At 46.4% G+C, this 13,861-nt stretch overlaps 1 protein-coding gene across 4 annotated transcripts in view; it reads left to right on the top strand.

Moving 5' to 3' along the window:
- Nucleotides 1-13,861, top strand: part of LOC104635531 (monocarboxylate transporter 2) — a 46,842-nt gene that overhangs the window by 2,972 nt on the left and 30,009 nt on the right. For 2 of the 4 annotated variants that reach the window (XM_075762393.1, XM_075762392.1), the window contains exons 2-3: nucleotides 2,151-2,411; nucleotides 2,630-2,887. In XM_075762393.1, coding sequence (XP_075618508.1) covers nucleotides 2,671-2,887 — 217 coding nt within the window. In that variant the 5' untranslated portion in view covers nucleotides 2,151-2,411; nucleotides 2,630-2,670. Of the gene's footprint in view, nucleotides 1-2,150; nucleotides 2,412-2,629; nucleotides 2,888-13,615; nucleotides 13,688-13,861 lie in introns of those variants that run through there. The other 2 variants (XM_075762394.1, XM_075762391.1) reach the window with 2 other exon arrangements.

Below are 13,861 nucleotides of genomic sequence, written 5' to 3' on the forward strand. Positions count from 1 at the left end.
ACTACGTGAAGAGCCCATTTAAAGAGTGCTTTCGAGTGAGGGTGCAGACTGACGTGGGTTTCTCTGCCCATTTCCAGGCACAGCAGACAGGTGTGCAGCTCTCATGTCGCTGCACAGCTCCTGCCCCAGACTCGCAGGCGTGTGGCCACCTCAAAACGTGAGCCGTAGTCATGCCTGCTTGGACTTGCCTGTGCAGATGTACCTGTGATAATCCCAGACAAGCAGTGGAATAAACTGGCTTTAATTTCAAGGGGCATTAGGCAAAAGGACTTCTTCCACACCTTCCTCTCATCTTCCAGTGAGGATCCTGGGCTATAAATGGTAATGAATCCTCACGTGGGTCTCAGTGGAGCAAAGCTTGCAGCCACGTGCAATGCAATTTCCATGTGCCGTTAGACTGGATCTCACCACAAGTCCTCCTTGCCTACGGTGGCTGGTAGTGGATGCAGAGGGATGAAGGTGAGAATGAGACTGACGTGTGGTGAACCTTCTCAAGTGTAACCTCTCACCCTTTGAGGGCCTCCAGAACCAGCAGTGATGCCTTTGCAACACTGAGCATGGGCTTACATAAATTCCCTTAAATAACAAGTAAATGGAGCTGAACAGTCTCAGATAAAAAAAGAGTGAAGAAAGGTTGTGATAGGAAAAAAGCGACAGTTATCTTCGGGAGGAATTGAAAACTTTCAGTGGAGGTCTGAGTAGTATTTTGCAGAGGGCTTCCTAAACCCATCCCTGTATTTCCTGATGTATCTGGAAGTCTCATCCAAAAGCAATGTGGTAATCTGCTTGGTTGGGGCTGTTTTCCCTTTCACAACCTTTAGTTGCCACCACAACGATGGGCAGCGTGGCCACGGGTAACCAGAGGAAGGTAGCTTCTCTGTTCCCACAGTCCTTGTTAAGAAGAGGGGAAAAATACAGCTGCTTTACCTAGGTGAGGTGAAGGCTAAAAGGGATAGGATTGCTGTCAGTAAAACCATCAGGGAAGAGGAGAAAGCCGTTGAGCTGTATAACACCATCAGCACAAAACCATTATAAAATAGAAGTAGATAAGCTTGAGTTAGTATGTTATTAACAGTGAGAAGTGGAAGGCTCTGGGACATCATCTTTATGAGAGGAGTGGGGAATAAACACTTAGAGCAGTTTGAGAGTTTAGGACCCAGGTCTCATTATATTTATATAGTGTTCTTGAACTGGTTTCAGCTCATTCTCTTAATGCTGTACGTTCAATCCACAGTCTGGGGGTGCCCCAGCACGCTGCTGAGGTTGGAGAGCAGACAGTATGTCTCTGGCTACTGTGCATGCAACATTTGTCCAGACAAAAGGGGAGCTCAAAGCCTGTAGTCTATTAGTGTTATCACTTAACAGCTGTAAAAGCAGGCGAAAGAAAGCATGAATGCAGGAGTGTATCTGTAGGCACATCACTAGCTTAAAATAATAGTTTTTTCTCTAGTGTTCCAGTGGTGTCTTGCTACTTACAGTTTGAATCCAAACTGCATCTCTGAAGAGGCAGTGGACTCTCAAATAGATGCAAATTACACTGTACTTTTCCTATGGAGTTTTATTACCTCTGAGGTTCAGCAAAATGTGTCCAGCTGGTATCTGGGCCTGCTCCTTCTCATTAGCTTTGATGATGCCTTTTCCTATCACCTTCCCTTGCTTCTGAGTTTGCAAAATATAAAGGCAATAAACCACCTTTTCTCATCAAAGATGCAGGTGTACCTACCTGGCACCCTTTGCTGTAGGACCTTCTCCTCTCCCCTCTGATTTAATGTCTTGACCTTGAGAGGGAGACTTTATAGATTCCCGAGAGGCACATATGTTTTACTCTTTTTTTCTTTTTTTTCTTTCTTTTTGTCCTCATTTTATTTTAATGGCCAGGGAAAATGGGAAGAATGCAAATGAGTGAATGCCCTCTTTGATCTGTGTTGCTCCTGAGCATAATCTGCTAACCTGGCAGGCGCCAGGCACAAGTGGAATTGCTGCCCCTAAGTAGAAAGAAACTTCAGCCACTTTGCAAGCAGTTGCTTGCAGTTTGCTTGTTGGCTTGAGGGAAGCGAGCGGACGAGGTTCCCCTGCAGAACGGGAGAGCTGGACGCACTGCGGAGCCGATCAACTGCTGCTCACGTAATGGGAATTATTCTTTTAAGCAGGGATAACCTGAAATCCTAAGGTTTTCCACCCACGTCTGAAAAACACACAATGAAGCATTTATCCTAAAAACGGTACGACTGTGGCATCTGCTTCTCGCCAGAGGGACAGGCTGAGCAACTGTGACGGGCCACCTGCAGAAGCCATCACCCGAGGTGAGAGACCGAGCTACCGGCTGGATGTGGAAGAGAGAATGGAGGTATTAACTCCAGTTCTGAATGAGGTCCATCCCTGAACATGGAAGTCGTGGGAGTATTTTGAGGGTGTGTATTAAAAGTACAGGTGGAAGGGCTGGACAGAGTTATTGGAGCGGATTTTTGTTGTGTTAGAATTGAACAATAAAACTGTTAATAGCCAGCAAAAGATCAAGGCTTCAAGTCGGTGATCCTCTGTACCTCTAAATTATTTTTCTACAGTTTAAAATGATGCCTGATCACACGACATGCATATTGGTAAAACACACGTATCCTTTACTCTGCAGGACACTGGGAAGTGGTTTTTGCTCTGAAATCTGGATTGACCATGTCTCCTCCAGTCCCTTCAGACCTGGGCTACGTACCCCCTGATGGTGGATGGGGGTGGGCAGTGGTGTTCGGAGCCTCCATCTCAGTTGGGTTTGCATATACCTTTCCTAAAGCTTTCACGATCTACTTTAAAGAGCTCCAGGCTGTTTACAGCATCTCCTACAGCCAGGTTGCCTGGATAACATCCATCATGTGTGCTACCACCTATGGAGGAGGTAAGTGAAGTAAGACCATACCTTTCTTTGGAAAAGAGGTCGGATCTCTATACCAAAAGGGGAGGGGAGAATGTATTCCTTTAAGAAACTCTTTGGAAAGCGCTCTCTGCAAGTTTGGCATTCTGTTTTCTGATGATGTACATCGGCGAAACAGAAAACCAGTACTGCTGAATATTATATTGACAACGTATGTGATGTCACTAATTCTTGTTATTTTACCAGAAATCTTGCTATGTGTGATGGAGGCTTGGCCATGCTGGAATTATTTGAGTATTGGACAGTTATTTCAGCATATTTAGTATTGCATCTTTTGTTCTGTTCATATTTTTGGCTTTCTTTTTGAAACAAAAAATGTATTTCGTGACCTTAAGATTGTACAGAAGATGCTGGAAACTCAAAACCTGAAGTTTTGCTCATGAATATTCATAGTATATGTGCATGTGAATCTTGAGATAGTATGTAAATATGTTTTTAAATATTCTGTAATTCTGTTGCCAAAATCTTGCTGCATGTCATTTATTAAGGGATGATGTTTTAGATTGCTCTCTGCAGAATCTTTCTGAAAGGACAAAAGTGCCCGCTGGTTACTCCAAGTTAAAACATGCACTGAATACTTGCACCTCAGCTGCAAAAGTTGCTGTTGTGCAAAGGTTGTGGGTTGTGCTTGTCCTCATAATGAAATCACCAAGTGGATATTCTCAGAGGGATGTTTGCCTCAGATACTGATGCCGGGTATCAGTCTGCCACTTTGATCTGAGTAGCTGGTATGTATCTTGCTGTTAATGGTTAGTAGAGGACCATCTTGCTTTTAGGTTGCTGATGCCTGTGAGGTGCAGCTGCTGGAGGTTACTGCTGGGCTCTTAGCAGGCTCTTGCTTGCTCTCAGCTGGTTTTGCAAGGATGAAACTTAAAAGGATTAACACTTAAGAACACAAGAATAACCACACCAACTCACATCTACCCAAACCCGTATTCTTCCTCAAACGAGGTCAGTGACACACGCTTAGGGAAAGACTATTGTAAACAGTTGTAGGTGGAGGGGTCCTCTCGGTACCCCCTCGCTCTGAGGACGGTGCGGTTTGGAGGCTTCCTGGGTCGCGCAGTACAAACATCAGGGTACACCCTACGTACAGAAATCACACATACTCATCTCAGGTACTTTAGGAACTGGTTTTACGTGGCAATAAAAAAAGAGCTGTTTTGTCATCTGATATGAGATGGATTAAGGTGAAGGAGAACATTTCTGTAAGGCTCACCTGGTGCTCGGGACAGTGATACATGTTGTTCTGTCAGTGCCCCGGGCAATGCCTGTGACTCCATGGACAACCTGCGTCTTTCCTCTTTTGGCAGCTCACACCTACTGTTATTGAGCATGTGATTCCCAAGATGACTGCGTGCCTTGGAAAGCTGGCATGGGAGCAAGTGACTTTTTACTTATTGATTTAAATCCAGCCCTTGTGAAGGGAGACTCCTGCTGCCACCGAGCCAGCAGCTGGTCTCAGCCTGTTCCCAGCAGGCAGGTACTGAGGTCGCTAACCCACCGGGGCTGGCTGGCACGCTCGGGGTTCGGGATGTGCATGACCTGAGAGGTGCGAGGGATGAGTTGCTTCCCTGCTTGCAGAAAGAGCCTTTTCAGGTCTGGCTGGAGTGGATCAGCCGGGCAGCGAGGAGGCTTCGTCGGGCTCTTTGGGCTACAGTCTCTGCTGCAGATGGACAGAAGGGTTCACTTTCAGAGTTATTAGTTCAGCAACTCTACTGAGCACCTATTTGCCCTTGAAGCAATGAATGTGCATCCTGTGCCCGCTGTTTGGCCCTGGTGGTTTCGTGTCAGGAGCTGATAAGGACTAACGGAGTCTGAGCGAGAGACCCAAGAGAGATTCGGGCTGTTAGAGGGCTCATTTCCTCAGGGTGGCTCTTCAGGGCCCTCTGAAAATTGGGTGTCTGAAACTGAGCACCGAACATTAGACATGTCTCAGGCTGGTTGAGATTTCTGGCTTTTCATTGTCCCCATTCCCTCAGCCAGGGCCCTCGACACCTGGATGAAGATACAGAGCAGAGTACAGCAAGGGAACTGCTGTCAGTGATCTTGATGGGGAAAGAAGCTGTTACAGTATAAAACTTGTGGTTTCCATCCTTGATCTTCCCATCTTTAAATGCAGACTTTTATGAAATCTTAATGCTGCAGAGCTATCATTATAAACTACAGCCGCGTGTGCAAGCACCTGACTTTCCCAGATGCTGCGTGTAACAACAGGAGGTGTCTGCGTAAGCGAGAAAATATGAGATGCTGTGAAGCAAGATGACTTTTTCTTTTCAGCCCACAGAGTTTGGGCTAAGAACTCATTGCTGGCAGGGGGGGGTCCTGTCCCACCTTTCCTGGTGTTTTCACAAACACCTGTGTTCATTGCTGCAAGAGCACCTTTCCTTTCTGGGGGTCTGTCCTGCAGTGTGGTAGCTGTTGCTCTTGACCTCACTTAATTTTTAAATCACTGTAGCATCTGGGTTAAAAAAAAAAAAAGAAAAAAATTATGAAAGAAATAGATCTTGAAAAGAAAGTCTTAGGAAGAATCCCTGTGTAATGACTATAGACTCTTCTAGAATTAAGGAAGATCAATTACCTCCTCTGTTCTTGTGAATGATTAATAATTCTAAACATTTCCCTGTCATGTTCTCATCTTTCAGTTGTTGTTTCCAGTAAATGGTGTTGACATCTCCATAGATCTGAAAGCAGCAGAATGCTAATAGTAATGGAAGAGGGAATGGCAATAACAGATTTAGGAGTTTCATCTCAGGGAATAAATATCTTTGAGTGCATAAGTAATTGAATACTCAGTTTGATCTTCCTTTCAGCTACACCAGCATAAATCTAGAGCAATTCTGTAGCATCCACTGAAGCTGTACGCTGTGTTAGGGGGAGGAGGAAAGCACCAGCAAAGCCTGCCCAGAGTGGCTGAGGGTATGCAGGAGATCCATTATACCCCAATTTAGTTTTAGAATATTCAGAAATGCTGCAGCTAAGTGTATACAAAGTAGTTGTTTAAGACAGAATGTGTTTCTTTGCACTAAAGGAATTTTAAAAACCCCAGAAAAACAAAACCTTCAACAAACATTGAATATAATTTCTGGGTGAAACTTTGGCTGCGCTGAAGTCAGCAGGCATCTTGCCATCACCTTTAGTGGAGCCAGGATTTCATCTTTCAGCTGCAAAGTTTGATTTGCTGATCTATAGTGCTAGAAGCTTGGCAAATTTCAGCACCCAGAACGGCTGAAATGGGAAAAGGGGGCTGAGAACTGAATGAAATTTTAGAAATTAATTCTGTGTCTGTAAACACTCGGTTTCACAAAGGTCTCCAGGAATGTTAAGTGATGGAGTGCCCTATAAACATGACCTAGATAATAGGTGCATCTTTGAAGCCTGTCTTACGAGGAGTCATTTCTGTGGCACTTAGGGGGCTCTTGGGAAGGTCAGTCTGTAAATCCGGGATTACAGCAAGCTTGAGCAAATACTACACTTGGACCAAAAGTCTCCTCTTTTTGATCTTGTGGGGTAACATGGATGTACAGTGTCAAAAGTTCAACAAGCTCCTAAGGAACAATCTGTGTGAGACCTTGAAAGTTAATACTAAAGCATCATGCTTGATCTGCTGGATAACAGTCAGCCAGAAGGCCAAAGCAACACAGAAAATGCAGGCGCAGGACCCCAGCTGAGTTTACCTACAGTAATATCATGTATTGCCTCACCCTGTGTTAAGGGCACAGAGGGCTGATCACCCTCGAGTGATGTTAGACACAGCTCTCCGCACCACATGACGCATGAACTAATGTCTTCCCATGTCTGATTCTGTTTCTTGTTTCTGTATGCCAGCATTTACTGAATTTGAAAGGTGATGAAGGAGGTTGCTGGGTTTCCTCCACTCCATGAAGAGGAGTTCGTTACATGCAGAGTGGTTGCAGACTAGATCCTGCCATCCTGCTTCCCACCAGCTCTCCTGCAGTGTCTAGCAGCCCCACTGGTGACAAGAGCTGTGTGGTGTCAGCCAAGATTGGCTTCTGCTCGGTGCATCCTTGTCCTTGAAGCAAATCAAAGGTGCCCTACATGTATGCAGCAAACAGCAGTAACTGCTCCCAGAATGCTGCAGTCCTAGAGGAAGATTTCTTGGGGGAACTCACACCAAGAGCAGAAGCCCTCATGGAGTTACGATCACTTGTCACAACAGTTTTATGTCATGGGGCAAAAAACCCCAACAAAGCCCCAGCTGCCTCTTTATGATAGTTTTCTGTAGCTTTAATTGACTATCCCTCCTATTCCTTAAAACTTGGTTGAGGTGGGGTTAATGTTTTGGGAAAATACCTGCATTATATAATGGGTCAGAGTACTATGATCTGCAAACAAACTGGTGTGATGTCCCTCTGTCCCCAAGCCGCTGACCCTCAATTCAGGCTCCGCCAACATTGTGCAGTTCCAGCTTATTGCTGTTCTGGAGTGGGAATCGCTCTTTGTGGTGGCCCTGTAACATCTCTCCTCTCTCACACATCAGGAGGGTTTAATGAGATCTAAAGCTCTCCACCTTGTCAAAGTGTTATTCAGGCAGCCCTGAGGCAGGTGATCCTCTTTTATGTTGACAACTACTTAAGAGTTTATTTGTGGCAGGACAGCCTCGGAGATGGGCTGGAGACAGCAGTGGTTTTCTGGACTCAGCTGTGCCACAGCTGCTTAGGGCCATGCCTTGGAGAAGGTGCTTGTGGAGGGGCTGGATGTGTTCAGACCCTGCAGTCACAGTTCATTGGACTCGTTTTGACAATCTAAGCTGCAGATTTTTGCTAACCTGGTTCCTTTTCACTGAAATGTGTAAGGAAACTCTCACAAGGGTATCTCCATCAGAAGCCACAGGAGACCTGTGGGCTCAGTGGAGGTGACCCCAAGCTCACATGCTTGGGCTGCAGTACGTGGCGGGGGTATGTGTGTACATCTACCACGCAGAATCTATCTCTCTGTTTGCAAGCTATGACCTTGTGGAGATCAGCTAAATTCATTTAAGGTGAAAAAATGTAGTAAAATATCATCATAAGCAAACAGGTCTAAGATTGTGTGGAATACGTGTTGGGGTAGTGCAAGGCAGGGGCAAACACTGCCCTTGGAAACAACTCCAAAGATTTAGGTAGTTGATGCCTTTCTAGTACGTTACTGTTATTTCACATCTTCCTAAGTGAAGAAATGCACAGGATCACAGGAAAATTATTATTTCAGGTAAAATTGAGATTATGCAGTGACTCTGTCTAAATTGGCTGAAAGTGGCAGAAGATGCTCTGGGGTGGAGGAAGCCGCGGTCTCTGTCGCGGGTGTAACCAAGTGTCCCTGGTGGGATCAGCTACTCTGTGACAGCACTGGGGATCTGCAGAGTGGTACCTGTGTAACACAGTTCATGTTTACCTGGACTTCCCATCCTTGACAGGACAGAAATGTAGGTCCTTTATTTTTTGGTGTGCTTTTGCTTCAAAATAAGAACAAGCAGGCAAAGTAGGTAAGGCAAACCAGAATAAGATGGGATATAGTACTGATTTTACTTTGACAACACTAAAGTGCCTTTATTCACTACGTGTTTACCTTGAGCAAAAAGGTATGAACTCACTATCCTATGGTAAAACAAGGCTTGAGTCTGGGAGTGGAGGAGCACGGGGTGGAAGGCAGAGGGTTCCCTCTTCTCACAGTGTCCTGCAGTAAAGAATCCCCTTTACTTTCGGTACAAATCAAAGAGTGACCTGCTCTGCTCTGGCTAATGTGTAATTACACCTTCAACAAAACCTTGTGCCCCAGCTATTTGTTCGCCCGTGTTTGTGTGCACAATCCGAAATGCCACCAGGCCCTGCATTCAGCGGCGTTTGGAAAAAAACCACAGTATTTGTCCTAATTTTCAATCATTCAAGGCTTGTCATAGCCAGACTTCTGCCATAAAAGTTAATAGCTAAATTCTCGATGCATCTTTGAGTACTTCAACCGTGTTGTTTTTCCCTTTCTATGCAGTCACTTTCCAAATATAACAGAGGAAGATCCTGCCGGGATTAAAATGTAAATGAGACGAAGATGCAATAGCAAAGGAATAATTTGTTTTAATTCCCCAGTGAGAACATTCCAGTTATTAGATTTAGATTAATTGTAGCCATCTTTTTACCAACACAAATGTTTTGGTTTGGGCTGCTGATTAAACTGCTGCAACAGGGGAAAAACAGAAGAAGTGATGTCACTGCTCGGTTTATTTTATCATCTCCAGGAAACCAGCATGTCCAGCAGCGATGCTTCATGCACATGGCTGGTTTGACAGCATAGATGCAGGGCTGGAGCCATCTAAGAGGTCTGCTGTTGTATGAATCCCTCTGCCTGCCTGGCCCCTGTGCTTTTAATAGTGGGGTTTAGCAAAAAACAAGTTTGGCATTTCATAACTTTCTGTTTTGACCTCTCCTTGACCCTCTTGTAAAACATTAGTTGGTGGAAAGCAGAGCCATGGGGCTCTGCCAGCATCCTGGTGGTTGCCGGCAGCGATGTGCCTCAGCTTTGCGCGGTGTCACCCCACCTCCGGGTGCAGGGACGCGTGGGGCTGGTGGCTCTGCCCGCAGCAGAGCATCTTACGCAGCCGCAAAGAGGCTGTGTGCAAATGAAAGGTCTTCCCAAAACAGCTGCAGGGATGTCAAGGGATGAGGATTGACCATGCTTGACCCGTGTGCCCCTTTTGGAGCACGTGTGGGTGCCATGTTGGTGGGGTGCTGCCCGCATCCCTCCTGCTGCTCGATGCCCCAGGAACTGCTGGGCAGAGTTAGGTTCCCTTTAATTAAAACCTTGAGCATGAAAATATTAGTGGTAAATCCCCGAACGCTGGAGGTCTTGTGGCTAAACACTGAGGAATGTGTTGTATCAGCCCGGTCACGCTCAGCAGTGAGCAGAGCACAGGGGGATAAGGGTAATTCTGCACTCGCCAGGCAGTTGATCTGTCCCCAGGCTTGCAGGGTGTGATTACATCTGGTTGGGGTCCAGAGCCAAGAATTTTGCTGAATTCAAACCTTTTCCCAAGTAATAATCTATATTAGTATGGATTGATCCCTGGGAAAAAGTTAAGAATATTATTAGGAACAAAAATGTGTGTGCCTATTTTCAGAGGACTGGGATATCTCTCTCCTAAGACAGATTGCACTGAGGAAAGTAATGATATCACATCTTGGGCCACAGGGTCCAGCCCTTCATTTTTGCAGACAATCTCTGTTTATAATCTCATTCTTTAATTCAGAAGCTCATTTTAACAGTGGTTACGGATTGGATTTCACTGCTGATGTTTTTATGAGCAAATGGAAAATGACAATGGAGTAGTTTTGAGAAATGCGGGTATGTCATGAGAGGGAGAATCACAGGCGCTTTAAAGAAGTGCAGTTACCTCTTTAGGTGCTTGCTTACCCGCTGCTGTTTTCATGCAGCAGAGCTAGGTATGGATTTTTTTTTTTTTTTTTAACATGGAAGCAATTTCTAAAGCCTTTAATTGACTTTCAAAGACTCAATGAAAGAAAAACACTGTTAGGGTTATAGAGTTGTAGCTCCTACCTTTGGCTGCAATAAAATGCCTTGCGTAAAAGGCTTCGAACAAAATTCTTTCCAAATACCAAAGTGGTCCACTGAGAATAAATAGAAATGCCTTCCATTCTCAGGGGAGCCCAGTTTTTTTCTTTTCTTTCTTTTTTTTTTTTCCCCACAAAAAGAAAAAACACTCGAGTTGTCAACACTAGTCACTTTTTTTCTTGATGACCTTATATTTCAAATATCATTCATCAAACTTTGGGCTTTCAAGTGAAGGATATGAGTTCATTTGATTTAAAAATCATGACTTAAAATATCTATGAGAACTGTCATGGAAAGCTTTGCAAAGATTGGAATACGAGCCCTTTTGGGGAGGGAAGAAGAGTTTCAGACTCTGCCTTGCTCCCAGCCCCTTTTCCCCCCTTGCCCCTTTTCTTTCAACAGCCCTGGAGTGGAGCGCAGGGAATGCAATAGGAGTCGCTTATTTACATGGAGGACTGCAATAGGGAAATGAGTAATTTGAAAAGGTATTTTGCAATTTTAATCAATTTTGTTGCTGCTTGCCAGCAAATTAAAAAACCTGCCCTCCAGGAAGCTTCTGCTGTCTGTGGATGAGTAAGCAGAGCCCGGCCCCGGGGAAGCCTGTGCTCCCAAAATGGATGGGGGAGCACTCGTGTAGGCAGCTACCGTGAGATGAGCCCAAGTCTCCCTAAATTGCTAGGAAGTCCTTTTTGACCTAGTGAGCACAGGATTCATACTGTCAGTCCCACCCTCTGGCTGTTGTGCTTTGCTTGTGAACATCTCTTCAGAGCAGCAACGTGAGGGCAAAGACTAATTGTTTTCAGACATCTTTAGAAATCACTTGTTTGCCCCCAACATCTCCTGCTGCAACTGGTTTCCTGCTGCAGTTTTGAGTTTGCCACCAGTTTCTGTGAACGTTTGCCCAGAAGGTGTCATGCCAGCGTTTGCTGCAGAAGACATTCTTTAACTTGACACCAAATTTAGGATTTCTGCAGAAGAAAACTCCCGTGTTCTAGCTGAGGTGATGGCTGGAGTAGTACCTGCTTCTTCATCCCTCTGCTGCCGGGGGTTTCCATCTGCCCTCCCTGCCTTCCACACTGCTGCTAAGGATATGCCCAAGTTCAGTTTCAGGTCTGTTTATTTAGATTTGGTCCAATTTTTTATCTTTGGCAGGACACAGAAATCAGCTGCTGAAACAAACTTCATTCCCGTTTATTAGGACAACTCCATTAATCCAAACCCTCATCCCTCTGCAGGAAAATAGAGGAAAACAGCTCAGACCCCTTGGCCATCCCCTTGTTCAGCTGCAGACAGAGTTTTCATACTGGAGAGACTTTAATTATCTCCTGTGATGGCAGACTGCCCACCACTGCGCCCTGTGCCTTCGTGCATGCAGGACTGTACATCGTACGAGCGATGCAGTAAAAGCAGGTATCCGTATGGCCCATAAAGTGGGTCTGGGCTGTACCAAAACAAAACTCTCCAGGTCATCACACTGTGACCCTGCACCTGAGAGTAAAGGTCTTCTGGTCGTTTTAAGTTTACTCAGTTTTATAGGAAGAAAGAAATAGTGGTAATAAAACATCTCACAGACGTGTTGTAAGGAGATCTTTAAAGCTCTAGATTAACTGTGCCAGGAAAATTACTGAGCAAGGCACTGATTTTTTTTTCCCCCTCTCCATTATTGCTTAATTCCGTATGTAGAAAAATGGGATTTACAGTGACATGGGGTCCATTTTGGGAATGTTGGAGAGAGAGTGGAAATAGGGAGGAGAGGAGCTCCTTCTCATTTCATCAGAGATTGACATATTTGTACCTGAAACAAAAGTGGTACAGCTGTTAAAATCGTGTTGTTAGTTCAAAATTAGAGAAGAAACACCAGCCTGGACCAGCAAGCTTTGTCTCCCTGTTCCTTGGGGAGGGAAGAGCTGTGTACAGGCCCAGAAGGGTGTGAGATGGGGCAGCAGCAAAGCCTTACAGAGCCCCTTGCGAGTGCAGGGATTTGCTTTTTCCCAGACTATCTGAGAAAAGCCCCCGCCATCCCCATGCTGAGGGTATGGGCAGGCAGAGCCCTCCTGTCTCAGGCAAAGCGGGAGGGGGAGACCCCCCTGCGACATCATCGCTGTGCAGGGGGCATTCGGCTCAAAAAGAGGAGGAAAGAAAAATGCAAACAGCAGCGGTGTTTAAATGTAGATTTTAAACCCATTGTTAGGTGCTGATTTCCATGCACCTAACTAGTGTGACTTGGGTTTTGAGTGTTAGGTTATCTTTTTTGAAAACAGACTGAATAAAGCTTTGTAAGAGATTAGGCAAGAGTTGGTCTGAGCTTAAAATAGAGAGAAGCCAAAGGGGAATGGAAGCTCTGCTTAGGGGAGGGGAACCGGGAGGAAAGGGCCACATTTGCAAGGCAGGTAGTGTAATTGATTTGCAGGCAAAATGTCTTTTGCCAAAATGATTTGTAAAATCTGCCCAAATCCTACCCCAATCTTCATGGTTACACATGCAGGAAAGAAGGTCTCCATCTCCTGGGAGGCTGGAGGCAGAGTGGGAAGTGACAAGGCGCTGACACTCACCTGCCATCTCCATATGAATTTCCCCAAAACTGGGGCCAGGAGGGCACGTTGCTGAATTCCTCCAGGACCTGTGGGACTGTTACTTAAGCTGGGGGGGGGGGGTGTGTTGCAAGGTTGAGCAAGATGCCCGTCTGGTAGCAAAACTGCAACTTTCCAGCAAAAGCAAATACTGCTAACGTTTCTCCAAATGGACTTCAACATTGAAACTAGAATATACAGCGAATGGGTGAACACAAACAGGCGGACGCTGCACAAGTCTGCAGTGATGTAGTGGTACGGGGACAGGAGAGCGGCCTCTGACTTCATTAGGAGGAGAAAAGTGCTGGGATGCTGGGGGAAGCATAGGGGGGAGGACAGAAAATTTCCACGAAAATACCCGAGGATGGTTTAATTAACACCCGCGGGGTGGCTGGGTGCTGGGGATGGCTCCTGCAGCGCCCCAGCTTGCGGGGGGGGGGGGGCAAAGGGAAAAGCAGAAGGGCATGTAAAACGGGGAGGAGGTTTGGTCTGTGCCCCCCGTCGGGCGGGGCGCGGTGGGAGGCGGGCCGGTCCCGCGTGGGGCGGTGCGGGCGGCTCCCCCGCCCTGTCCCGTCCCGTCCCGGCGGCCGCGGGGGGGCCCAGCGGTCGCGCCGGCACCGGGGTCCCGCAGGTGGGTGCTACCGCGTGGGGGGTGCGGGAACCCACGGGTGTCCGGGGGCTGCAGCCCAGCCTGCCTTGCGGAGCGGGCCCGGGGGCGGTGCAGCGGGTCGGAGCCGCCGTTTCTAATCTATCCCCTTCCACGGGGCACTTCTGGCACCATCCCGCGCTCCTCCCGGCCCCAGCA

This window comes from Balearica regulorum, chromosome 10 (assembly GCF_011004875.1).
Source record: "Balearica regulorum gibbericeps isolate bBalReg1 chromosome 10, bBalReg1.pri, whole genome shotgun sequence".
NCBI lineage: Eukaryota > Metazoa > Chordata > Aves > Gruiformes > Gruidae > Balearica > Balearica regulorum.